General features: G+C 39.9%; 1 protein-coding gene across 1 annotated transcript in view; it reads right to left on the bottom strand.

The window, feature by feature from the left end:
- The window catches only part of CSMD1 (CUB and Sushi multiple domains 1), a 1821542-nt gene that overhangs the window by 234507 nt on the left and 1560690 nt on the right, over positions 1-26345 (bottom strand). The window contains exons 24-26 of the mRNA XM_036838958.1: positions 25028-25219; positions 24433-24559; positions 10205-10407 (exon numbers count right to left, since the gene is read on the bottom strand). Of these exons, the coding sequence (XP_036694853.1) occupies positions 10205-10407; positions 24433-24559; positions 25028-25219 (522 nt within the window). The remainder of the gene's footprint in view (positions 1-10204; positions 10408-24432; positions 24560-25027; positions 25220-26345) is intronic.

The raw sequence follows: 26345 nt of genomic DNA, 5'->3' as shown, positions 1-26345 counted from the left end.
TGTTTAACTGCCACTCGGAAACGGACAGGCAGTGAAAAGGCGGACAGAGTCCTGGGCAGAAGGCACTGTGCAAGTGAAGGTCAGAAAACAGGAGACAAAAATCCTTAGAAGCCAGGTGGAGGGAGTGGGTGAGGATGGGGAGGTACCCAGGAGCCCCATGTCAATCAGTCGGGGGTCATGTAACAGGACTTTATTCTCCAGTCAGAAACTGGAGAAGGACTTTTGAAGTGGGGGGCTTAGCGTGATGAGATTTGCTCTTGGCCAAGGCTTTCCTCAAGTGCAGGTTTATACAGTCGCCCACCTCTGAGCAGCCCTTAGACAGAGTCTGGTGTGGGCGAGACCCAGCAGATGTGGGCTTGTGCGATGAAGGGGAAATGCAAGGTAAGAGCAGCAACATGAGGTCTTGTTGGAGGCTGGGTCTGGATTGGATTGGATGTGGTGACGGGATAGATCCAGACATGCCAATTTTGACATGTCTGCAAGATGTCCAAACGAATTTATGTATTTGGCCCCTTAGAGCTTCACAAGACAGGTGTGAGCTCCAAATAGAGAGTTTTGAAGTGATAACCTTCTGGATCTTTGTCCACACCCAGGGAAGAAAGAACATTGCTCAGAGAGAGAGTGAATAGAGAGAGCAGATGACTTAAGACCAGGTCCCAAGGAAACCAGGAAGAGGAAGGTGAGACTGCAGGAGACACCAGAGGGACCAGCAAGGCAGGAAGGGTCTGAGGGACAGTCGTGAAAATCCAGGGAAAATAATATTTCAACAAGGTGGAAAGTGTCAGATGCACTGAACTTCTGCAGGAGGCCACCTACCAGAACCACGAAAAGGTGTGTGTTGATTGAGACTCATGGCTTATTTTTGACCGTGACAAGAGCAGTGAAACCGAGGTGATGGGGGCAGAAACAAACCAGGGGGCTGCAGGATGATTTGGAGGTGAGGAAACGCACACAGCAGGCCCAAAACATGTTCTAGATGAAGGAGAAAAACAGGATGCTCAAAAGTGGCAAAGGGTTGTTGTATGTATTTATCTTAAATTGTGATTTGAGCGTCTGTATACAAGGAGTGAGGAGTCAGAGGAAAGGATGAAAATGAAAGAAGACGAGGACACATCGGGCAAGGTCCCAGCAGCCGGAGGCGTATCCATGATAGGACCAGCCTTGCTTGGGAGAAGGCGTGACTATCCCAAGCTAACAGGAGTGAAGAAACAGAATGATGTCTGCTGGAGGAAGTGGAAGGAAATCCTTCTGACAGGTTTATCTTTGTGAATGAAGACTCCAGATCATCCACTGCCCCGAAGAGGAGACGAGAAAAGGGGCGAAGGTTTGAAAATGAGGTGAATGGGACCCAGAGTTCCCTGGCAAAATAAGTGACTGTAGCTCAGCCGCATGAGGGTGGGGGTCCCACAGTCACTGGGAAGAAGCTCGTGGTTTACGTGTCTCCTTCTCACCAGAGGATGCTGGGCAGACGCCATGCAGGAAGCCCACGGGCCAGGGAACTTAGCACGCGGTAAGAGACTTGATTTTAAGGATAAAATGGCCGCAGACAGAAAAGAAGTATCGGGAATTTAGGAGGAACCAATAGAAGGGAGAACAGCGACAGCCTAGACGCCCCAGTAAGTACTAAGAACCGACACAGGCGGGGAAGTGAAGATGGAAAGACCAGCTGTGGGAACAGAGCAGCACGCTCCAGTTCAACTTTGCCGACTGAAGGTGAAGCAGGATGCGGTGCGTCTTCCCAAGAGTGGCTGGTGGAGTGGAGTGGAGGCCGCAGGGTGTAAAGCAGGAGCTGAAGACCTCAGAGGTGGGCGTCACCCAAGGGAAGGTGGAGGACACATCCAGGAGCTGCAGGGAAGCAGACCAGGGTCCTCACCAGGTGGGCCGTCCAGAGGAGGCAGACAGAGACAAGGAGATTCTAGGTGAATGGCATATGTTTCCCCATAACTTTTAGGAAGAGCAGGCAACGTCTGCCTTAGTAGCACTGGATCCCCGACCCCAGCACTGATGAGGAGCACAGCAGGAAGGGGTTCAATACTGGTTGGTGAATAAATAAAGTAATACACGAATAGATGAATGAGTGGTTAGTTCATTAATTCCTAACTATTACACCAATGTGTTCACACACATTATGAGGACAAGGGCGACCTGGACAGGGTGTGGTCAGATGCTTATCTCAATATTTGTCACAGTGATTCAAATTTTCTATGTTCTCCTCACTGACTCAACTTATTTCTGCATGACACGCTTTTAAAGACATTGTGATAATTCAGTCTGTAAAATGTAGGAGCATTCCCTTCTCATTCAAGCAAGGTAGCATAACTCTGCCTACTGCACTGTGTTGACTGGCAGTTACATCCGAGGTCCTGGGGGCGGGGGGCCATGCTGGGACTCCCCACAGAAATCACTGCTGCCTGAGGAATGATTTATGAGCTTTCAGTAGGAGTAAGATTTAGATTAGCAGAAAGGTATGTACAGATGATCCTCCCACTAGCAGTTTTATAGAAAAGGGTTGATCTCTCTCTCACAGTAAGTATTAGATACATCCTCAAGGAAAGGGAACCCTCTGTGCACTGTTGGCGGGAATGCTAATTGGTGCAGCCACTGTGGAAGACCGTGGGGAGGTTCCTCAAAAAATTAAAAATAGAGCTACCATATGATCGAGCAATCTCACTTCTGCACGTAAGATCAAAGGGAATGAAAACAGGACCTCAAAGAGATACTCGCACCCCCATGTCCGCTGCAGCACTATTCACAATAGCCAAGATATGGAAACAACCTAAGTGTCTATCTACCGGTGAATGGATAAAGAAGATGCAGTACATGCACACACACACACACACACACACACACACACACACACACACTGGACTGTTATTCACCCATGAAAGAGAAGGAAATCCTGCCATTTGTTACAACATGGATGGACCTTGAGGACATTATGCTATGTGGGATGTCAGGAAGAGAAAGACAAATACTGTATGATAGCACATATGTGGAATCTGAAAAAGCTGAATTCATAGAATCAGACAGTAGAATGGTGATTATCAGGGGCTGGGGGGTGGGGGTGAATGGGGAGATGTTGGTCAAAGGGCACAAACCTCCAGTTACAAGATGAATAAGTTCTGGGGGTCTAATGCACAGCATGGCGACTACAGTTAAGAACACTGCATTATATACCTGAAAGTTGCTAAGATAGTAGCTCTTCAGTGTTCTCACCACCAAAAAGCAGTGGTAATTATGTGACGTGATGTGGTGTGAACTACAGTGGTGATCATTTTTTAGTCTCTAAATGTATCAAATCAACCTGCTGTACACCTTAAACTTACACATTGCTATGTATCAATTATTTTATTATTTTTTTAAAATTGAGGTATAGTTGATTTACAGTATTATTGAATATATTAGTTTCAGGTGTACAACACAGTGATTCAATATTTTTATAGATTATACTCCACCTAACATTGTTACAAAACAATGGCTTTATTTCCCTGTGCTGTACATATCTTTGTGGCTTATCTATGTTATATATAATTGTTTGTACCTCTTAACCCCCTACCCTCTCTTGCCCTTCCCCACTTCCCTCTCCCCACTGGTAACCACTAGCTTGTTCTCTCTACTCGTGAGTCTGTCCCTGTTTTTTTTTTTTTTTTTTTATATTCACTAGTTTGCTTTATTTCTTAGATTCCACATATGCAATAAGTCAGTTATATTTCAATAAAACTGGAGGGGAAAAAAGATACGTCCCCAAGAATAGGGAAGATGCCATTTATGTGTCCTGTTTTTCTCTGTTCCTCTTGTTATCAATCTTGTTAGTATTAGACAAAGCCAACCACAGCTAAAACCCCAACACTCTGTGGAATCCAGGATTTAGAATTTAAACTAAATTCTAAATAAGCCAGCATCTTAGTCTCAATAATTCAACACACACCAGTTCTACCCCTGTTATGAGCTGGGTGCGGGTAATCAAAGGTGGATAAAACTCTTTGGCCTCTCTGGGTGTGAGTGGCCAATGATAAGAACATACGATCAGTTTTCCACCAGCCCCACAAGGGGAGTCCCAAGAGAGCAGCGGGTGAGCCATCTAGCTGCACCTGCTGTGTCCTGTCTCTGTGCAGAAACTCGGTACAGGCGCCCCCGGGGCTCTATGGCCGGTTCTCTCCTATAAACAATCGCACTCTGCTCAGCAACTGGCAGCCCCAAGGGTCTCTCTTGTTTTGAACAACAAATGATTTTTTTTAATGAAAATGTACCTATTAAATTATCCTTCAATAAAGTAAATTAGGAAGGGATGTTATGTAGCCGCTAAGTTAGGACCGTTATTTACAGGGAAATCAATCTCATGGAATCTGAGGATGCAAGATCGCCCTGGAGCCGTTCTCCCTAGAGTGGGAGAGCTGAAGAGTTCGGACCACTAGAGGCTCAGCTGAAGTTTATTTAACCCCTAGAGTAAAGGTCAGTTTTGTGAGCCGAACTCCATTTTCTTGCATTTTATGCATGATTAAATAGTAATTACACTTTAACGAAAAGTGTTAGGCTGATTACAATTAACATAATTGCACTAGTCAGTTCTTATTCTCATGTTTTACATGCTGTGCGGAGCTGGCAGGACAATGGACCTTGAGTGGGGTTTGAATATCTTGTGAGCACCAACAGTTCATTCTTCGAGTGGAGAAAATGTCTCACAGCAAAGGGAAGGTAAACACACCCAAAAGGAAGGCTGTGGTGTGCAGCTGCTCCCTCGGTGGCCATTAAGCCTGCACACAGACACACAGCACTGAGGCTAAGAATCGCTATCCCCGCACCCCAGCCAGCACTTGCTCTTCTCCCAAGACTGTTATAAAGCAGGGAAAGAACGATCATTTTTTTAATAAAATAAGGAAATTTAATCAAATAATAGATTAAACTATGTTCATTTAAATTAAAACATGGGTATTAATCTTTATAAAATGAAAATAGTCTGCTTGGTTTCCAACTGGTATCAAAACATTAAGGAAGGATAAATAAATGTATAAAGAATTATAAAACTTAAAAGGTCAACAAAGATGCATACATGTTATTAAATCTGTCTAATGCGTTTTTTTACCAGTGAAAACACAGTCTATACTGGCCACTACTTCTGATAATAAATGTCATATAAAGACCATTAACACTGGACAGAAACTAACTCAGAAGTGAAAGAATCTTTATTATTAAAGGCTTTTCTATTAACATTTTTGAATGAAGTTGAAATCAGTAATGAAACATCCTTTTTGGTACATGGCATAGTGTTTGTCACACAATCAAGATCATCCTAATATTTTCAAGATTTGCATCGTTGGAAAGTTTTCAAGCATATTTGATTAGAAAACAAGTTTTAGCCACTGACTGTATGTCATGTTCTAGACATTCTGCCCTCCAGGAATGTAGTCTAGTAGACTGCAAGTAGGATGCTCACACACGATGGGATAAACACTGTATCAGAAATATGAGCACTGAATTTGGGCACTGTAAGTGACAATGTCATTAATTCTGCTAAAGGGGTCTAAAAAGATGGTGTGTCCACATGTGGATTCATTAAGCAAGCAAAGAGAAAACAGCCAAGAGCAGTGTGTAAAATGAACATATACCAAATATGTGCATAGAAATACATACACGCCTCTTGCTTGCGTGTATGTTACAGGGGGGTTGACAGGGTGGAGGGCAGTAATTAAGGATGAAAACTGAAAATGTAGAGTTTTGCATAAGTTTGCATACAGGCTTTTATATCCTTTATTTTGGCAACGGGGAGAATCAGAACTCTCTCTGGCTGAGATGGGAAGACAGTGGAGAGTTCTGACCAGAGCAAGGTGCCTCATTAAGACCCATCCTGGTTCCTCTGATCAGGTAAGATTGTAAATGGACAAGAGCGGGGAGACGAAGCCAGTCTGTAAGCCATGGAAGCTCAGTCCAGGGTGGAAGGACTCAGATCAAGGTGGTAGGGGTACAGGGGGAGAGATGTGGGATTTTGAATATGGACCCTACTGAATTTGATGCTGGATTATATGTGGGGTGGAAGATAAAGGGGCGACTCAGAATGCAGCTGACATTCACCGAGATGGGAAAGCTTGAAGGAAACCAGGTTTGAGAAAGGAGAGGATTGGAAATGTGGTCACGTTTCACGTGTTATGTCCTCTGCTTTCTATCCCCACATCAAGTTGGAGGGAGACCTCGGGTACTCAGGGGAGAGGTCTTGGGAGGCTGACCGATGGAACCTGAGGAGTCAGTACTGATGGAGAGAAAGAGACATGAGGATGGGCCCTACTGGAATCCAACCTTTACAGCTTGGGGAAGGAAAGATGAGAACCAGAAAAAAGACTATAATGGAGCGGCCACTGGAAGAAGGAGGACCAAGAGGGGATGGGGAGATGGAAGGCAGTTAAAGAAGGTGTTCTAATAATAGAGAAATTGTCAAAATTAAAAAGCCACAACCAGGTATGGGTTATGTGACTGAGAGGGAGGGTGACATTGATGTTAAATCCTTACACTTTAACTTTATTGAGAAAAGTCTGATTATTCAAGTGTCTCTAGGAAAACGAACGTTCAAATAAGGGTTTTCCCTCCAATAACTGAGTTACACCTACAACGCGAAGTTCACATAGTATTGGCATACTATCAAGTTAAAATGTTTTACCAAGAAAACTAATTTAATACTATTGAATACATGTCATTTTTGCTTTGCAATAAAGGTCATACTCAAAGTATCAATTATTTGAGGAAAATATTGAAGTTCCATTATTTTTTATTTTATTTTGAAATCATAGATAAGCGCTAATACTTCAAATTCTAACATTAGCTTGTCTTAGGAATGGCAGCGCAATCTAACTTACACATAAAGTACCTCTTTTTTTTAAGTCCCAGGATCATAAAGACAAATAAATGGGCTTTTCCTGCCTTCCACTTACAGAAGAGCAGCAAGGCTTCTTGAGCTGGAGGGATAGGCTCTTTTGCATGTTTCAAGGAGATTCAAGCCTTTGGTTTAGAAAGACTCTAGCCTCATTTAGTTTCATGGCTGGATTCTCCAGTGGGGAAAGGATGGCTCAGAATTGCAGGAGTGGAGAGTGGCACACTGGTCATGGGTGTAGGGAGGTTGACCAGATATCCCAGCTTGCCATTGCTGAAGGGGGTTCCTGGGACATAGGAATGTCAGTTTCACAGGCTTGACAATGTTCCTTTGGGAACTGTATCATTTGGGATCCAACACAAAACATATGACACACTTCCCATAGATCATTTGAGAGGGTTTCTTTACAAATGTTGGGTTTGGAGAAGCCCAGGTAGAAGTGTGGTCACTGGGAGTTGGTTACAGAAACCTGGAAAGGGACATGTATGGATACGGCTTCTTGAGAAAAATAGGGAGCGTTGGCTGAGGGACTCTGATAGGGAGGTGTCACACGCCGACACCGCTCTCCTCCCTGCACCTCTCATCTCCTGCCCGAGCCCCCCCACTGGAGGAAGCCAGGCAGAGGGCACAGAACATAGTCCATGCATGTCCACCACTAGGATCAGAGTAGACTGAGAAACGGTGGACAGCAGATCTAAAAAGGCAAAGGGAAAATACATGATGCAAGTGGAAAGGTGCTCAGAATTTGGTGCAATATCTTCAATTCACAAATAAAGCAATAAAGAAAGAGACAGGTCAGTTTCAGATCTCTAGAGGTCAAGATAGAAACCCAAATTTTCAGCATCACAATTCAGGCCAAGTTTTTCTAAATTATGCCAAGCAAAGTTTTTATATCTTGTTTTTTCCTTCCCATAGAGTTTTAAAGACCATGCAGAAACCCATTCATACAAAAGCCTCAGAGTCAACATTTCATTTTCAAATGGCATTTCCCAGAGTGTATACCAAATGCTATGTTAAACCATATGAAAATGCTAACATTCAACCATTTTTATCTGCAAAAATGACAATTCCACATGGTTCAAACTAGAACACTTGGAAAGCCAAGTTAAAAAAATTAAGCAAGTTTCATTTCTGTAGGAACTTTAATGGGCGTGTTCATGTTTATCACTTCCTAAGCATCAATATGTCAATTAAGTATATTATTTGTATAATTATAAATATAGAACATAAATGTCTATGCTCTCAAATAACTATAATAAAGGATTCTCCTTTGTCTTTAACCCAAACTAGGAAGATGTCTTTTGAAAGAGAAAATCACGAGGAATATAGAAAAATAAGTGGCTTCTTGGTTCCACATGAATTTTAAAAAGGGAAGATTTTAAAAGGCCAGGAACAAAACAACACACTCTTACCATATAATCCAGCAATCACACTCTTTGGTATTTACGCAAAGAAATTAAAAACTTATGTCCACACAAAAACCTACGTGCAAATGTTTATAGCAGCTTTATTCATAATTGCCAAAAGTTGGAAGCAACCAATATGTCCTTCAGTAGGTGATGGATAAATAAACAGTGATACATCCAGACAATAGAATACTATTCAGCACTAAAAAGAAATGAGCTATCAAGCTGTGAAAAGACATGGAGGAACCTTAAATGCACGTGACTAAGTGAAAGAAGCCAACCTGAAAAGACTACAGACTGTATGATTCCAACTATATGACACTCTGGAAAAGGCAAAACTATGGAGACAGATAAAAGATCTGTGGTTGCCGAAGGGTTGGGATGGGGGAGGAATAAATAGGTAAAGCATAGAGGATTTTTAGGGCAGTGAAACTGCTTTGTATGATACTACAATGAAGGACACATGACGCTACACATTTGTCCAAACCCACAGAATGTACAGCACCAAGAGTGAACCCCAGTGTAAACCGTGGACTCTGGCTGGTGACACGTCAGTGTAAGTTCATCAGTTGTGACAAATGTACCATCTGGCGGGGGTGATGATAACAGAGATGGCTGTGTATGTCGGGGGAAGTGGGAGTTATATTGGAAATCTCTGTACCTTCCTCTCAAATTTGCTGTGAACCTAAAACTGCTCTAAAGAATAAATTCTATTTAAAAAAAAGAAAAAGAAAAAGAAACCAAGGCCAGGAGAGTATAGAATGGGTAGGAAAGGAAAACAAACATAACCTCATAATGGTACCAACTTTTTCATTTTGCCAAACAAGGACATTACATCACACATCTTTCACCTACTCTCACCACCATTTCTAAAGATGGAGGCCATTTTTATCTCATAAAAAAGAGCAAAAATGATATAACCTTGGAATAAAAAACATTTTTTCCCAAGGCAGGATAGCAGAAGCAAACTTACCTTGATATTTTTGCCATAAACCAGTGAAAATTTTACCACGTAGAGATTCTATTCCATGAACACATGTTCACAAACTACTGCCTCTCAAAGCACAGCGAACCAGAGGTAAGAAACTGTGCAGACTTTAACCTTAATTTTATTACCAACCTCTTAAAGCATCCAATTGACCTAAGTCCATTTACTCATGTAAATCCTAAATATGGCTCACCAGTGACCTGCCCAGAGATAAACTGAGCCAGAATATGTTTATGTGCAAATTCTGCTAGGTTTACGATGACGGCTGACCCTGGGTGCTACCACATTATATGACACCTCTACACGGTGCGATTTGAAGGGTTCGCAAAGACGGAACTGCCACAAAATATCTCCACCCCTTCCTTCTCAGGAAACTGTTCCTTAAAAATGGGCTAGACAGTGAAGGTGGGAACCATCTTCAAGAGGTAACAGCTTCAAAGTGCAAATGTGGTGCCCACTAAATCCTGCAGAGATTACTATCCTACATAAGCTACTTGAAACATCAGCCCTGAGGAGGGAAAAAATGCAGGGCCCTTCTATTCAGGGAAGTTGAGAGCAGACAACTGAAGCAGCCTGGAGACATCAAGACTTCCTGGCACCAACCAGGGAGTGAGGGAGCCTGGCGCTGGTGCTGGGTGTGGCGGGGAGCACCAAAGATAAACCTGACCTCCTGGTAAAGACCCACATCTGTCCTGGGCCCAAGTTTAAATATTTACTGATTAACTCAAACCTTTAAAGTAAGGTTTTTTCCCTCATAACTAAGGAGAGCCACTGTCTATCCCCATCTGAGAATGAACAGAATTTCCCAAGACAAACCGTTCTCTTGATGGGTGTTTTCAAAATTGTGTATTTTGCTCAACAAAAGGTACACCCTTGTCCAGGGAACCTTAAGACACAGATGCGGATCTGTCTCCCGTGTCCAGATCATGAAGAAGGGGGCCGTGCACCTACTTGAGAACTGGATGGAGAAGCCGGACTTGCTGATGAAGAAGTCGCTGTCGAACTGCAGCGTGAGCGAGTGGAAGGTGCTGTGGATGTCCTCGGGCAGTGCCGAGCCGCTCCACTCCTTCAGCAGGATGGCGCTCTCCACCGGCCCGTCCCACACCTTCAGGATGTCATGGGCCAGCTCCGTGTCAAACACGATGAAGTGCAGGCTGCAAGGAGAGCACAGCCGGTACGGTGACTGAAAGGACCCTCCTGCCCAGTGAGGACACCCCAGCACCAAACCTGGGTACACACCAGCCCGTTTCACCCACACCAAACCGCACCCCAATGCGCCTTTCCTTGTCTGACAGTTATGGATGAGCCTGGAGCCTCACAGAAGTGGATTCACTCGTGCACATAAGAAAACAGAAGCACCTACTTCTGTCTGTGATGGATACAGTGAGACCACGGAGTTCTATGCTGAGCTGTGTGTTTAAGGATGAAACCAGGCCTTTTGAGACTGTCAGCTCTTTTTACAATTCAAAGCTTTCTCAGGCACACAAATCAAAAGACGGGTCTGATACAGCTTTGTTTTAAGCTAACAGATGTCGGATGTTAATGCGTGTGGTATCAGTGTTGTTCCTGAAATGCCCCACTAGGTGGCAGCATCCTTGCCAGGACAGAAACGCTGGCAGAGATGATGTTTACAGCAGGAGGATACTGTGTACCTGTATCTGAATGATCTCAGCTTATGTTGTGTTTGTTTCTATACATTTTATTTTCGGAAAAAATACATTATTTGAAATACCAACACAAAGGCAGAAATGTGTAGCATAAACTCCTTTCTTCGTAACATTTTAACATACTTCTATCACATTTACAAATATCAAAGCAACTTAAAATCTCTACGTCAGAGGAAGGTCTCTCTCAGTGACGGCAGCAGACCTGTAATTCTTTTTATGGCAATTCAGACAGATAAAACAGTTTAATATCAACAAAAATCTGTATTTGCTGAATGCTTTCATTCATTGTTTTTTACTCACTGCTTAATGCACAAAATTGTAAGAGAGAAAAATCATAATAAATAACATACGAAAAATGGTACACAAATCCCAATTATTTACTTTGTGCATATTATATATTCAAGGAAAATATCTATCTCACCCTGCATAAATATAAAATGTAGTATATTTTAAAATGTTTGATTTAAAATATTTTTAATATAGAGGAAAGTACATAATATAGCAGACACTTAGATACCTACCACCACCAATGTTAACATTTTGCCTTATTTGCTTCAGATCTTTTTTAAAAATAAAATTTTACAGACACAGTCCTACTCCCCTGCCTCTCCACTTATGCATTTGTTTTTCCTCTCACCCCACATTCTGAAATCGTGACGGTCTCTTCTCATTTTTTATAATTTTCACATGCATATGTAGTATACCTATCTCCAAACAATATACAGTACTATTTTGTGTGTTTAACAGCAATTACATACTAGATGTCATTTTGGCATGTATGTGCTTGTATTATTTTCAAGTTGTTTTTTATATTCAGCATAAGGTGAAATTCCTCTAAACTGAAAGATGTAGATTTTGTTAACTCGCTTTAGAAGCATGAGGAAATGCTTCATTTGTCTGGTCCTCTAACAAAAGATAGTTTCTGCATTTTATTATGACAAATGGTGCTCATCCTAGGGTCTCTCTAGGCTCAAGAAGAGAAATGGCCAAGTTGTTCTAGCATGTGACTGTAACTCCTTACAGTCTCACAATAAAGTACAAATGGCTCTGTGTTGTCACATCTTCACCAATACCTGATAACATCAGACTTTAATAGTTGTAAAAAGAGAAAATTTGATGGTCGTGGAAAGGTATCGTGTTTAAATTACATCTCCCTGAATATTCATGAGGTTGAACATCCTTTTGTGAGTCTAAGGCAACCCCCTTTCAATATAGTTCAGCCATTCAACAAACACTTATTGAGCACCGACTGTGTACCAGGCACTCTTCTAGGAATTTTGGATACATCAGTGAACTAACTGAAGAACCCTGCCTTCATGGAGCTTACATGGTTGGTAATGGGGGAGATGAGCGAGAAACAGCAATCATAAAAAATAAGTAAAGAAGACTGCATTTTAGTAAGTGGTAAATGCTACTGAGGAAAGAAAAAAGCAGAGCAGAGTAAGAAGCACTGGTCATGCCAGGATCGGAGGATGGGGGGAGATTTAGGTATTATATGGGGTTGTTGGTTAACCCATGTTGGTGAGGAGAGGTTTGAGCAGAGACTTGAAGGAGATGGAGGGGTTGCTATATTTGGTGTGAGGGGAGAGTGAAGCCCAGCAAAAGCCCGACACAGAGGGCATGGTTTCAGCATTTGAGACCATCCAGGCACCAATTTAACCAGAGCAGAGAGAGGGCCTGATAAGGAAACTGAGGCCAGAGGAATAATGGGTGTAGTGGATGGGGAGGGGGAAAGTGGGGGGCGGGTGGGCAACACATAGGGTTTTGTAGGTTGTTCTGAAGATTTTGGCTTTCACCCTGGGTGACAGACCAATGTGGTGTTTTTGGTGAAGAAGTTATCCCACCGGTGATTTAAAAAAATTGCTCTGCAGTTGTGTTGGCAACAGGCTATAGAGGGCAAGGCAGAATCAAGAATCAGATGGCTGTTGCTCAGAGGAGCTGGACAGGGGAGGTATTGAGAGGTTGTCAGATTCTGGGCACGGTTTGAAGGTGGGGAAAACAGGACTGGGTGAACCATGTATGATTAAGAGAGGATGCAAGGTCACTCGAAGGTTTTTGCCTAAGAAACGAGAAAGGTGGAGAGGTCACGGGCTGAGGTGAGAAAGGGTGCAGGTGGAAAGGTCTGTGGGGTGGGACGACCAGAGATTATGATTTGGGCCTGTAAGTTCAAGATGCCTACTGGACATTGAGTAGAGACTTGAGCAGACAGCTGTTCATGCGAATCTGGAGCTTCAAAGAGAACTCTGAAAGGAAATAATAAACCTGTGTCTTTGGAAATAAATGGTCTTAAGCCATGGGACTACATGAGCTCATCAAAGGTCTTAGGTGGAGAATAGGACCATGGACTCTGAATTATCTGATCACATATGATTGCCCACTTTTGTAATGCATTCATCTCTTTTATTACTATTTATATATTGTATTATATTCTTGTGGAAGGATTTTGTTACGTACCCTTTATCATTTTAAGAAAAAACCCCTGCTACTTACTACGCTAGGAAGGTTTTTGTTTTATCTCTTTATGTTGTTGATCATGAATATGTATTCAATTCTATTAAACTACTTTTTCTATACCTGTTTAGATGATCATACAGGTCATTTTTCAATATATAAAATGGGAGTAATTGCAGAGTTCAGCTCTTAATTTTTATTTCCTGTTCTTTACTTGTTCTTGTGATATGAAGGTTATTTTAGCCTCATTAAATGAATCAGATCATTTCCATTTTTTTTCTTTTGGCTGGAAGGTTTTTCCTATATATTGGTATAATATAATCTATTATTTTCTTAAATTTTCTAAAAGTAATCCTTATTGTAGGGGTATATTTCAATTCCATTTCTAATGTCAATTATTTGGGCCTCCTGTATTTTATCATAATATGTCAGTTATTTTTCTACCAATGATACCTTTTCAAGAATCAGTTTGTGGGTTTGGTAATTCTCTATATTATTTCTTCCATTAATTTCTTTTACTGTATTTGTTGTTTTTCAACTACACTTCTTTGAATTTACTCTGATAGCATTTTTCAAATTCCATTAGCTGGAGCTTAACTTGTTGATTTTCAAGCGATCTTCTTTTTCTAATATGTGCATTTAAGGCTATAAATTTCACACTAAGCTGTTAATCATGTGTCTTTTATTTTCAAAATTGAGCATGTGTTTTCTTTCTTGCTACAGATTTCTATTTCTATTCCATTTTGGTCATGGTGTGGAGTATAAAAGTGATTCTCTGTTTTATTGTTTTCACTGATTAGTTTGTTCCTAGTTTGTGATCACGTTTGCACATGTTCCATACTTACTTGAACAGAATGTGCAGTTTCTAGTTGAAGGCTGTATGTCTTTTTAAAATAAGCTTAGTAATTGCATGGTTCAAATCCTCTGTAAACTTACTAATTTGTTACCTGTGTGATTTATGAGTTATAAAGAGTTAAAAGAGGCGCGCTGTGCCAATTTCCAATGTCTCCATATAATTTATTTATTTTGTTTGTATTAAGCTATATTCTTAGCTGGATAAAAGTTCCTCTTAACTGTCACATATGTCTGGTGAATATATATCCCTAAACCAATAGTAGTATTTTGTGTGTTAACAGTAATTGCATAATAGGTACACTTACAAGGGAATGACAGGTAGTTTGAATACAGATTCCAGGTTGACAGTTATTTTCCTTTAGTACTTCAAATACCTCTTTCTTTTGGTCTGTATTGTTAAGAAGTTTTCTATCAGGCTAGCTAATATATATCTTCCTTTTTTTAGCAGTTTCTTGGATCTTTTCTCCACCTTTGGTGTTCCTTTGGGCTTACTAGAATGTGTCTAGGCATGCACTGACCTTTACTAATGCTACTCGAGACACATTAGGCTTATTAAATGCAAAATTCACATCATCCAGCAATTCTAGAGACTTAGGGGATGTAGAGAACTACTGCTTGTTGTAACCATCACTGTAGAGTTATTTTACTTTTATACTGTGTGTATGGAGTAGTTGATAAAAATATAAACTAATGAAGAAAGAAAGAAAAAAGGAAATTAATTTAAGTGATAACTATGCATATAAATCTATGGCAATATATTTTAAACTAGGCATAAAATGGTTTTCTAGAAAATAGAAATTACTAAAATTGACTCAAGGAAACCAATATAGACAAACATACAGAAATATACATCTTATATTTATCCAAATATTTTGAAATTGGTGATAAACTGAAAACAGGACAAATGTCCAACAACAAAAGAATTAAAAGTTCAGTAAATATTGATATGTAGAAAGTCCATAAACGTACTGCTAAGTGAAAAAAATGTATAAAACACTATGATTTTTACTTGTCTTGCATAAATAATTTCATTTATTAATTCCAATAATTTCCTATAGTTTTTTTTGAATCTTATATCTTTAGGTGGTAGAATTTAATATTTTTTCCATTATGGAGTTTTAAAAATATAATTCACATACATTTATTGAGATAAATAAATAATTAAAAGTTTAGTCTCTGAGATTGGGACCAGGACAATGAGATTCACTATTACCACTTCTAATCATTATTCTGGTGACTGTAGTCAGTGCAACAAGGCAAGAAAAAGCCAAAAGATTTGACAAAAAAGGAAACCAATCTTTTATTAATGTAGATAACATGATAGTTCACATAGAAAAAAACTTAAAACCTAAGAACTCAGAATTAATAAGTGAATTTATTTATACAAGATAAATATAAAAATATAATTTATTTTCACAAAACAGTCACAAATAGAAAATGAAATAAAAATACTATTTACATTATCATCAAAAAGTGTGCTATAGCTAGGGATAATTCTAGCAAAAGATGTACAGGAGTTCCTCACAGAAAACTATCATTATCGAGACAAATTATATAAGAGCTACATAAATGGGACAATATACTATATCAGAGATCAGAAAATTCAGAATTGGAAATGATGTCAGGTTTCTCTAAGCTGATCTATTGATATAATGTGATTCCAGTTGAAACCCTAGCAACTTCCTTGTAGAAAGTAACAAGTGTTTTTAAAACTCATATGGGAAATGCAACGGGTCAAGAATAGCCATGGCAATCTATATGAAAAAGAACAAAGCTGGAGGAATACAGTACCAGATATCAGTACTTATTAAGTAATTCAGTGATTAAGATAGAAAGGTATTGCACTAGATGGACAAATAGATCAATGTAATGAAGTTCAGAAACAGGCCTATAATTATATAATAATTATCTGGTTTATAACAAAGGTTGCACTGCAGTTAATGGAGAAAGACTGACTTTCCAACAAATGGTCAATTGAACTGCACTATGGACAAAAGATTCCTTGCATCGTCCTCATACCTTACACAAAAGTTAATTCCAGATGAAATGAAAACATAAATGTGGAAGATAAAATAGATCTTCTACAAAAAAAACTTAAGCTAATATTTTTTTATAACTTTGGAGAGGCAGGATTTCTTAAACTGGACACAAAAACACTAAGGAAAAAAAACAAAAATATTTGATATAACTTAATTTAAATACAGATAAGAAATACACTAACCATAAAAGAAAAATGAGCCAAAATGAATTTGACTCATTGAAATTGAAAACCTGTCTTTACCAAAAGACATCATTATGAGACCAAAAGACCACTGAGTATAAGAATATAGCTGGTGAATATATAATCAACAAAAGATTGCATTCAGATGTATAAAAACTATATACTAATCAAAAAGTAAAAGCTAGGCATTCCAGTGCAAAAAGAAATGGGCAAAAAACTTCAACTGACATTTATAAAAGAGGATAGTCAAGAGACCAATAAACATATAAAAAAGTGATGGCCTTGATCAGTCACCAAGGAAAAGCAAATTAAAACGACTACACACTAGAATGGCTAAAATGAAAGACAGTCAATGCTTAGTGCAGGGGAAGGTGAGGTACCTGGGAGTGACCTACACTGTGATGGGAGTGGCGCTGGTTTAACCACTTCGGGAAATCGTTTGACAGTATCTACCATAGCTGAGTGCAGGTGTACACCTGAGAGAAGAACATGCACACATCCACCAAATAATACATGAAAGCATATCCAACACGACGTCATTTGCAATAACCTCAAACTGGGTAAAAACAATTCACACGTCCATCAACACTCAGAATAAATAAGTAAATCATGGTGTATTCATGCAATGGAATAATTTACCTGTATCAGTGGCAGTGAAGGTTGAGGAAATCAAGACACAAAACTCATCACACTGCATAATTCGGTTTTTATAAAGTTCAAATTAGGATAGTGATTATCCATCTGAAGTTAGGATAGTGATTATCCTTAAGAATGGATCATTTAAATGGAGCTCAAAGGGCACAACCTGGTTGTGCCCTGGTTGATCTGGTTGCTGGTAACAAGGGGGATTTTTATAAACAAGCTGTATACTTATCATTTGGATAGTCTTATGTGCCTATGTTATATGTTAATGAGAAGCTTACATAGACAAACAAAAAAAGATTCACCCTGATGCTGTAAGTTTTGCCATTTGGGAAATACCTTGCAAATTCAACAACAACAAAAAATGAAATAACAAAATTTAAATATAGATAAAGAAATGGCCATTTTTCATTCTAAAAAAAATAATTAAAGTCAATATGCAGACACCATACCACTAGGTAGGGAAAGTTTAAAAATTGATTTTAAAAAGTATCATCCTGAAGGAACTGTTAGTCATTTCAGACACAGGCATGAAAGAAAAAAAAAACAAAACACACTTTGCAATGCACAGTGTCACAAGCTTTAAGAGATGTGAACAAAGCATCAGGTGTGTTTAATTCTGCCTCAAGATGTCTGGGAAGGGCCTCGTCAGGCAGAGAGAAATAGGAAGGATAATTCAATAAAGAGGATGAGACAGAAAGCGACTAAACAAATACATTCATTAATATGCTAAAAATGTAAAGATACAAAAGTTACAAATATAACAAAAAATGATGCAAAGATTTTTTTTCCTACCAGACTGGCGAAGATTATAAACACTTTATCCAGTTTCAGTGACAATGTGGAGACTCCACCTTTCCATATGCTGCTGAAGCCATATCTACTCTTCATAAAAGCAATTTGGTAATGACTATACAAATTTAAATGTGCATACACAGCAAGTCCAGCTTTAGAAATTCATCGTAGAAAGTACCCTCGAGGTGATATATTGGGAGGATGGTAGCATGGCTGATAACAGTGAAAAACTGAAAACAACCCAAATATCCCAATAGGGTATAGTTTAAATAAATTATGGTGCATTCAGGCAATGGAATCTTCTTCCATGACTAAACAGAATGAGGTGGAATTACAAGTAAGGATATAAAACTTTGACCATGTTTATTGACTGAAGGAAATCTTCAGAATAATATTAAGGCATGATGCTATTTTTCAAAAATAATTAAACAAGTAGATAAACAGATAAATCAAGTTGTATATATATGTATGTATATATATTATATATATGTGTGTGTGTGTGTGTTTGCATAAGAAATTATAAAAATATATACCAAATTTTAAACTGTAGTTATCTTTTGTGTCTAGGATTATAGCAAACTACTTTTCTGGCTTTTTATCTTTCTGCAACACTATTCCAGTATTTCAAAAATTGGGAAAATAAATAACTTTGAATGTCATGACAATGAACTCGAATTTATTCTGCACATAATGAGCAGACAAAATGTGTATTTTTTTAAAGGGGGCAAGTGATATGATCAGCTTTGTTTGATAGAAATCTTTGTATTAAGATACACAAAAATGTCTCAACCATTTGACCCAGAAAGAATTTTCCTGGGAATTTATTCTAAGGTATTAATTATAAAAAGAGGCAAAGCTTTACTTGCAATACTATTTGCCATATTATTATGTATAATATTGAAAATTAGAAATAATGTACATAACCAACAAGAGAGACAATATTTAATTATAGACACCCACACTGTAGAATATGCAAAGGTCCATGTAAGACATATGTGAACATGGCAACAATGATGTCCAGTATGGGGATGATGCATGCCTTTCTTTTTCACACTTTTGAAGATGTCTAGATATACGTTCATTTTTCAGCCATATGAAATTAATATTTTAATTGAAAACAAATGAAACATGTTCCTTAGAGTGGGAGCAGTGGTTGAGAGGCAGCCCTGCAGGACGGTCAGATAAGAGGCCCAGTGAGTCATGCTGGTCTGGACTAGGGAAGCAGCAGCAGTACTGGTGGGGGAGCAGCCCTGGGGGCTCCACGTAGAATTACTGAGACGTGTGATCACATGAGTGTGGGAAGGAGGGAGGAGCTCGTGACACTAAGAGGCTTGCCTGGATGTCTTGCTAAGTAGTGACGACCCTACTTCAGAAGGAAGGAACTGCAGGGCAAACACTGAGTCCAGAGAAGAACACAGACTATTTTCAGATGAGATAACAAGAATGAAATTCTTGTTATGGGTTGACCTTTTAACTGGGCCCCCAAAGATGGGAAGAATCTGGAGGTGAGGCAACAAGGAGAAACTGGGGTGGGGAGCACAGGTCGAGAGAGCAGTGATGACAAGGTTGGGACGGGAGACTCATACACGCTTCATCTGTGCCGAAATGTAACGTGCATACGAGTCGTCGGAGGTAAACCTGTAGGGGACCAGATGCCAAGTCGAGAGGGTGTTACAGTTCTGGTTAAGGAGCTTATGTTCGCTGATTAGCAAAGGGGTGGCTGAGAGATGGGGAGGGTGGAGGACGGATTTGGAAGGCTCACTGGGAGAGGATTAAAGTAAGAGCAGAGTAACGGGCCTGGGAAGTAGGAACTGGGAATCACAGATAAGAAAAAAGACAAACAAGGGTAGAGCTGACAAGGATTTGGCTTGCATGCAACTAATTTTTTCTCAGAGCCTATTATGAAGAAACTTAATGTAGTTCACTAAAAGAATGCTGTGAGACATATATTAATACCTGTTTGTTTTTTTCAGTTGGGAAAATATTGGAGACTGGTGAGGGAGAAACAAGGAAGAGCAGAAGATAATACTAAAAACTAAAACCTCCAGCCATTTTGAGGAAGACAGGCATTAACAGAAATAGGGAATAAAGAAGTAGAAAGAGGCCCGGGGGATGATGACACTCCTGAAATCGGTGTGCCTGCCGTGTGCCTGTGAGGCGCTCATCCCTGGAACAGCAGCCATCCCGACGCCCCCACCATCAGCTGCTTCCCCTAAGCTCCATTTAAGTGTGATTGGAATTTCACTTCCAGTGTTACCACTTTTCAATTCTTTCTACACTTTCATCTTCAATGGCCAGCTCCCTTTTTGATTATCCGTGTTTGTAAAATGCCAAGTGGGTTTATCACTGGGAGACAAGGAAGCAACACAAGTACACACTCTGCTGTCTGTGGCTGAGCTGAGCGCAGCAATCCCCCTCGGGGAGGCGCGTGACGCGACCAGGAACTGGCTGCGACGTGCGTCTGTTGTTTATGCAGAGATCTGGGAGCTGAAGGGCTAAAAGAGAAGTCTGTCCTTCATGCAATTCCTCTGCACAGTATGTCTGCACAGGCAACTGAACTCTGAATCCTGTTTTGGGGCACTGGCGTCGTTTAGCTGAAGCGGGGTAACTGAAATCGCCTGCATGAGGATCTTGCGCCGTGGTGGGTGCCTGCAGGGTTCTCCCTCTCTCTCACTCTGCAAGCAGCTGGTCGGGTTCCCTAAACCCAGCAGCTGCTCCCACAGCCCCAGCTAAGGAGGGCCGGAGTCCAGCCTCAGACACTGGGCCGACTTTGAAGAGCTGCTGCTCTCTTTTCTTTGGACGGCTGGAATTCTCTTGACTGGTTATTTCCTCACATTACCCACAAAGATATACGGGATACCCCGCTGTGGTCCTGACAGGAAAGGCGTGTTTGCGGTGCTTGGGTTCTGGGCCCCACGCCTGTCCATCTTGTCAGCAAAAGACTCCCGACTCATGTTTCCAGCACATTTACTACATGCCGACCTCACGTTTGGAGACAAATGTCCAGTGAAGTGGAATCATTTGTCCGTCCTTCTCCTCCTTAGTCTGTGTCTCACAGCGATCTTGAAGGTTGGTCAAAAATAAATTAAAACATTCCTAGATCTCCAAACCACATCTCCCCCGATCTTTCTACAGCCCATCCGGCCAGATGCGGTGAGATCAGGATCACATCCCACATTTCACTTTCTTTAAAAGTCTGCACGTGGACAGTTTTGACAATCTTGATACATTTTTGATAGGCCTCTAATGTTTTCAATACTGCATGAGCTTTTCTAATAAAATCCCCCTCAACTACACCTCCAAATGCAATTTCCTGGGAACAATTAGGAACAGAAATACTTTCAAAGTGAGTTTTCCAGACAATTACACCTGCAGAAAAGCAATTAAAGCCAGGGAACAATATACACATACGATTATGAAAAACATTGCCTTGATGCTGCTTGCTGAAGATGTTTGTAATGCTATTCCCTTTATTGTATAAATTACAGCTGTGCTCAGCAGTGAAATACACTGGGTCTCTTAGACACATGCTTACATATAACTCTTAATGTGGCTAAATTTACTGCAGTGTCTTGTGATTAGACTTTTAATTAAATTTAATTCTGGTAACTGCTTTATAGTATGCGTGTTAAAATTACAAACCTCTTCCAGACCCAAGTGCCCTATAACAAAAACTATTTTGGGGTCTTCTATTACCTCGAACAAAAAGTTACAGCAATATGCAATCAGAAATTGCTTTGGACCTCAAAGAAATCAAAATAGGCCCAGTAACAATTGGCCTGAAGTGTTGAAACCAGACCTTTTATAATTTCCGAGATCTTGTTGCTTATTTATTCTTTGAGAGTGAAAAACACTGACATTTAAAGAAATCGTAATAGAATGTATAGTAATGAATTCCATTTATATTAAGAATTTTTAATACTTAAATTAAACCCTGGGCTCATGTTTACATGACTGATGTATTCCGCATTTTCAAGCAAACGATGTAGATGATACTGGCTATGATACCAATGAAATAACTCAGTAAACTAAGCTAAAGAATAACCAAACTAAGACTAAGCCCTATTTTTCTTAGCATCAGTACCATTTTAAGCCTAAAACTGTATATTATGTACTTTTAAGTATGTTATTTTCCAAATTGCCATACTAAAAATAGTACATATTTTCTTAATGAAGAGAAATCACCAGAAACATTTTGGGATGAAGTTGAATACTGATGGAGTAAATTAATTATAAGTACTGATGTTTGCTTCTTAACTTCCTTATTACGAAGGACTTTATGCCTTAAATGAAAAAGATCTGTTTACAAATTGAGTAACTTGAAAGATACGTACAACAAGAAAAAAATTCCCCAAACAATAAAGCGGTATAGGCAATGTCTTTTCTTTTTCTAGAACGTTAACAGTTAAATGACAAAGCCAGTTCATGATACAAAAGTTGTACATTTTTTATTACTTCAACTCATTCTTTATTAATGTCTTTTTTCTTACTAAAATGTTAATGAAGTATTAGATTCACCTGCAAAGAGTGAATTCATCACTTGGTTTGCATTAGGGGAACAAGTGCTCTTTCTAATTCTTGGGAAACAAATCACAAGGAGATGTGTAAGAAATAGAAAATTTTGAAATCAGCCTAAAAGGAAATATATCGTGTTTATGTAAAGTCATTTTATGAATCACAGATGATTCCTAGGATTTTTCACAGTCAAATTCAGTGTAATGGCTTTTGGATTATTCAGATCAAGCATTCAGGAATTCAAAGTTAAGAAGTAGTATTTAATGCTATTTAGTTTACTGGATAAGTGACTATGTTGATTTTTATGAAGAATACAGACTCTTAAATTCTGTTCTTCAAACATGCCTTATTTGCGTCCCAATGGATCCATAACTACCTAATTAATCATTTTTCTTAATGACACAAGTGAATTTTTAAATGAGTTATTATAAAATAATCTTTTTGCAATATTTACATGCTTTAAATTCCTTCCCTTGCTCCTTGTACATAGTAAGAATATTTCTTTTGGAGGGTTTGAAAGTGGTAATAGTTTGTGCCATGTCCGTTTAACTCACTCCCAAGATGTAAATGTGATCAAACTTCAAGAAAGTCTGGTGAATTTCAGGGAGGATGGAAGTCACCTGATGAGAAACAGAGCATCACTGAATGGAATCAGCAGGTCGCCTCACTCCTCATTGTCCCGTTTTATTTTTTTACTAAGTTATAAAGTTGCAGTATGATAAATTTACTAAGTTTGCTAGGCAAACCTTTTGTGAATAAGGACAAAACCCACTAGTTCATAAATGTTTTCATATATCCACTTGCCCCAGAAAGAGGTTTCTGCTTTGCACCTGTCTCTTCCAGCTTCTTCACATATGTAAGAGTTGAGTTGGATTCTTTCAGTCTTCGGTTGGTGCAATAACACAGGGCAGAGGAAAAGGATCAGAACCATGTGGATTAGGGCTGTTGGGAGGCGGGGCACAGAGTTTTTTAAAAAATTAACTTTCCGGGGAGATTTCAAAAGAATACAATGAAAGAGGAGAGTTAATGGGAGGAGAAAAGGGATTTTATGAGGCATGACTAAAGAATGTACATTCTCTCCTTGTTCATCAAGATCTATAATTAAAGAACAGCTTATTTTGAAATTACTTTTTGCTTTACGTACTGTGGTTTTGAGACAGCCTTTTGACTGGCACATGGAGAATTTACTTTCAAAAATTACTTTTTGTTGGTTTACTTGTTAATTAAAAAAATTACCATCATTTAGGACTATCGATTGAAATAGAATAATACTTTCTGTTGAAATGTTCGCACAATTATCTGAGATTTTTCATGACTTTCTGTTATACGTGTAACTTTGGATTGGAATACTTTCTTGGTCTCCTTCAAACTTACTTTGGAATATCATAAAATAATCACATACCTCTCCCACCTCTATATGCAGAACCTTTTCAATATAACTGATTCTCTTCCCATTAAGGGGTGGATTATATTTCTTCAACCTTTATCTTGCCCCTGAGACCTGCTTTGGCAGATGGCACGTTAGCAAATGTGATGCAAGCAAAAGTTTGAAAAGTCTCCATCTCTTGCTTCTAGGAACCTTCTACCATCATTAGTTTCCTGAAGGAACAGAACCTGGAGTGGAGAGATCCCAGCCTTTAACCATCCAGCTGAGCCCCCGAAACCTGCATGAGGCCCTCCTAGACCACCCACCCCAACCAACCAGAACTGCCTGGGCAACCCACAAAGACATGAGCACATAAATCATCGTTTGCAGCAACTAAGTTTCGGGGGCCCGCTTGTTATGCAGCCAAAGCTAACTGAGGTACTTACTTTTTTTATCTTTACTATAGATGGCTTAACACAAGTTTTCAAAGGAATACCAAAGTGAGCATGCAAACCAACAAAAACCTTGGCCATGTGTTTACATTTTCTTCTTTAACTCAGAAACTTAAATCTAATAGTGGGTAATAATGGATGTACCACTATCTCCCCTACAAGAATAGGAGCCATGCTTCTATTCTCAAATCACTGAAATCCAATAAAACAAGTACCTGATGGTCTTTCCCGGGTCCGCCTCTACGACCCAGGTGCAGTGGAGGTTGTTGTCGTATGGAGCGGGGTAGCCAGGAGACAAGATGCGTCCTGAAGTGGCAGCGTGGATCTGACCGCCACATTCCGCTGAAAGGGATACAGAAACACAGGGAAGTTTACTCCAGGCATTAGAGGCTTCCTGTAACTACCTTTAAAAGCCCAAACCATCACGTCTGTGTTGTACACACAGGAAGACAATCACAGCCATCTGTTTGTCCCTGTCATTGCTTTTCTTTACTTGTTCCCTAGCATTATCTTGATGGAAAGGCAGTATCCTCTGTGGAAAGTCAAGAGAATAAAACAGTGAAACACTGTGTTATAATTCTAATAATAATTCTGTGCATATAGCCTCAATAAAATAGTACTAGGAGATCTGTCTTTCCTACCTAAAAAAAGAAAAAAAACAAACACACACAGTCACACAAATATTAGGAATACATAAAAACCCACACTGGAGAGAGAGCAGTGGAAATCCTTCCCCCTTCCTCTGTAAGAACTAAGTCAGAGCACACGCGTGGGCCTCCAGTTCTCATTGTGCACTTGTAGGTAACTCACCTACACAGGAGGGCAGTGGTCTGTCCCACACTCTCCGGTCACCACTCAGACAGGTCAGAGTGTTGCCGCCGTGCATGGCGTAGCCTGGGTTACAGCTGTACAGAACCACCGTGTCCGTGAAGTGGCCTTCATCCCGGATCCTGTAGCCATAGTTAGGGATCCCCGGATCCTCACATTTCACTAGGTCAAAACCTATGAGAAAGGAAGGAAGGAATTAGTAGAAAAACGTAACAGTGGCATCTATATTGGCGTTAAAATATCGATGAAATAGACCAGGTTGTCAAATGTCCCTTGAAGTGTAGAAAGAAAAAGAAGACTGTGAATTTAAAAATGGGGAAATACATGTGAGTCTTGATTGGGTTTATCTGTTAACCATTGGTTGTTTCTTGGGGTTTGATGACCTTATTTGTTCCTATCTATTGATATACTTACAAGTGAAACTGAGCAGGACCATGTCCTCCACCTGCCTTTTGTCTGTAGAAAACTTTAGCCAAAGAAAAAGTTTAATAGGAGAAGTGAGAACATGCAGAAAAAAAGGAAAGCATTCAAACAGGACAAAATAAATAACAGTTTAGTCATTAAGCAAAGTCAAGGACCTTTAGTTCCTCATCAAGGGCTATAGATAATATTCAGAGTCATATCCTTTGAGCTATTATGTAGATACTGAAACCCCTACCAGGCGGAAGAAGTTAACTACATCATGACCAGACTGCAGCCATGACACAAGCTGCCACAATTCCGAGAACTGGCCTCAAAGAAATGTTAACAAACTGACCCTGGAACTGAAGACTAACTGTACTTAAAACAGTCAAGATGATGCTGATCATGACCAATTTCAGGATGACTGTCGGAGCTGACTGTACTGTTTCTGCACATAGCTCCCTCCCTCCGCCTATAAAAGCTCTTGCCCACTGGTTGTCAGAGGGCAGTCAGCCTTTGGATACAAGTCCACCTTATCCCCCAGTTACCAGCCTCTGGAATAAAGCAAACTTTCCTTTCCACCAACCTTGCCTCTCGAGGATTAGCCTTCAAGTGGCGAGCAGCTAGACCCCACTTTCAGTAACACAAGGAGAGCCTTTATTCCAAAGAGTTCCAAACTGTCATCAGGTAATCCGTATGTCCAGCCAGCCTTCTGGATTCTCCAGTGAGCTTCATGTATGCCTTTCCTGTGTCCACATCCCCTCTTTGTCACACCTGGGACCTTCCAGGAGGGCCACCCCTCGCCGCCACCCGGTGCTTATCAGGGTCTTTACTGCCTGTGCTCACTCAAGCCCCCGCCTCCAGGCCCACTTCCTCTAAAACTCCCAGATCTCAAGCT

This window comes from Balaenoptera musculus, chromosome 21 (assembly GCF_009873245.2).
Source record: "Balaenoptera musculus isolate JJ_BM4_2016_0621 chromosome 21, mBalMus1.pri.v3, whole genome shotgun sequence".
In the NCBI taxonomy this organism is placed as follows: domain Eukaryota; kingdom Metazoa; phylum Chordata; class Mammalia; order Artiodactyla; family Balaenopteridae; genus Balaenoptera; species Balaenoptera musculus.
Note: the sequence above shows the minus strand (reverse complement) of the source record. Positions and strands in the feature narration are given on the sequence as shown.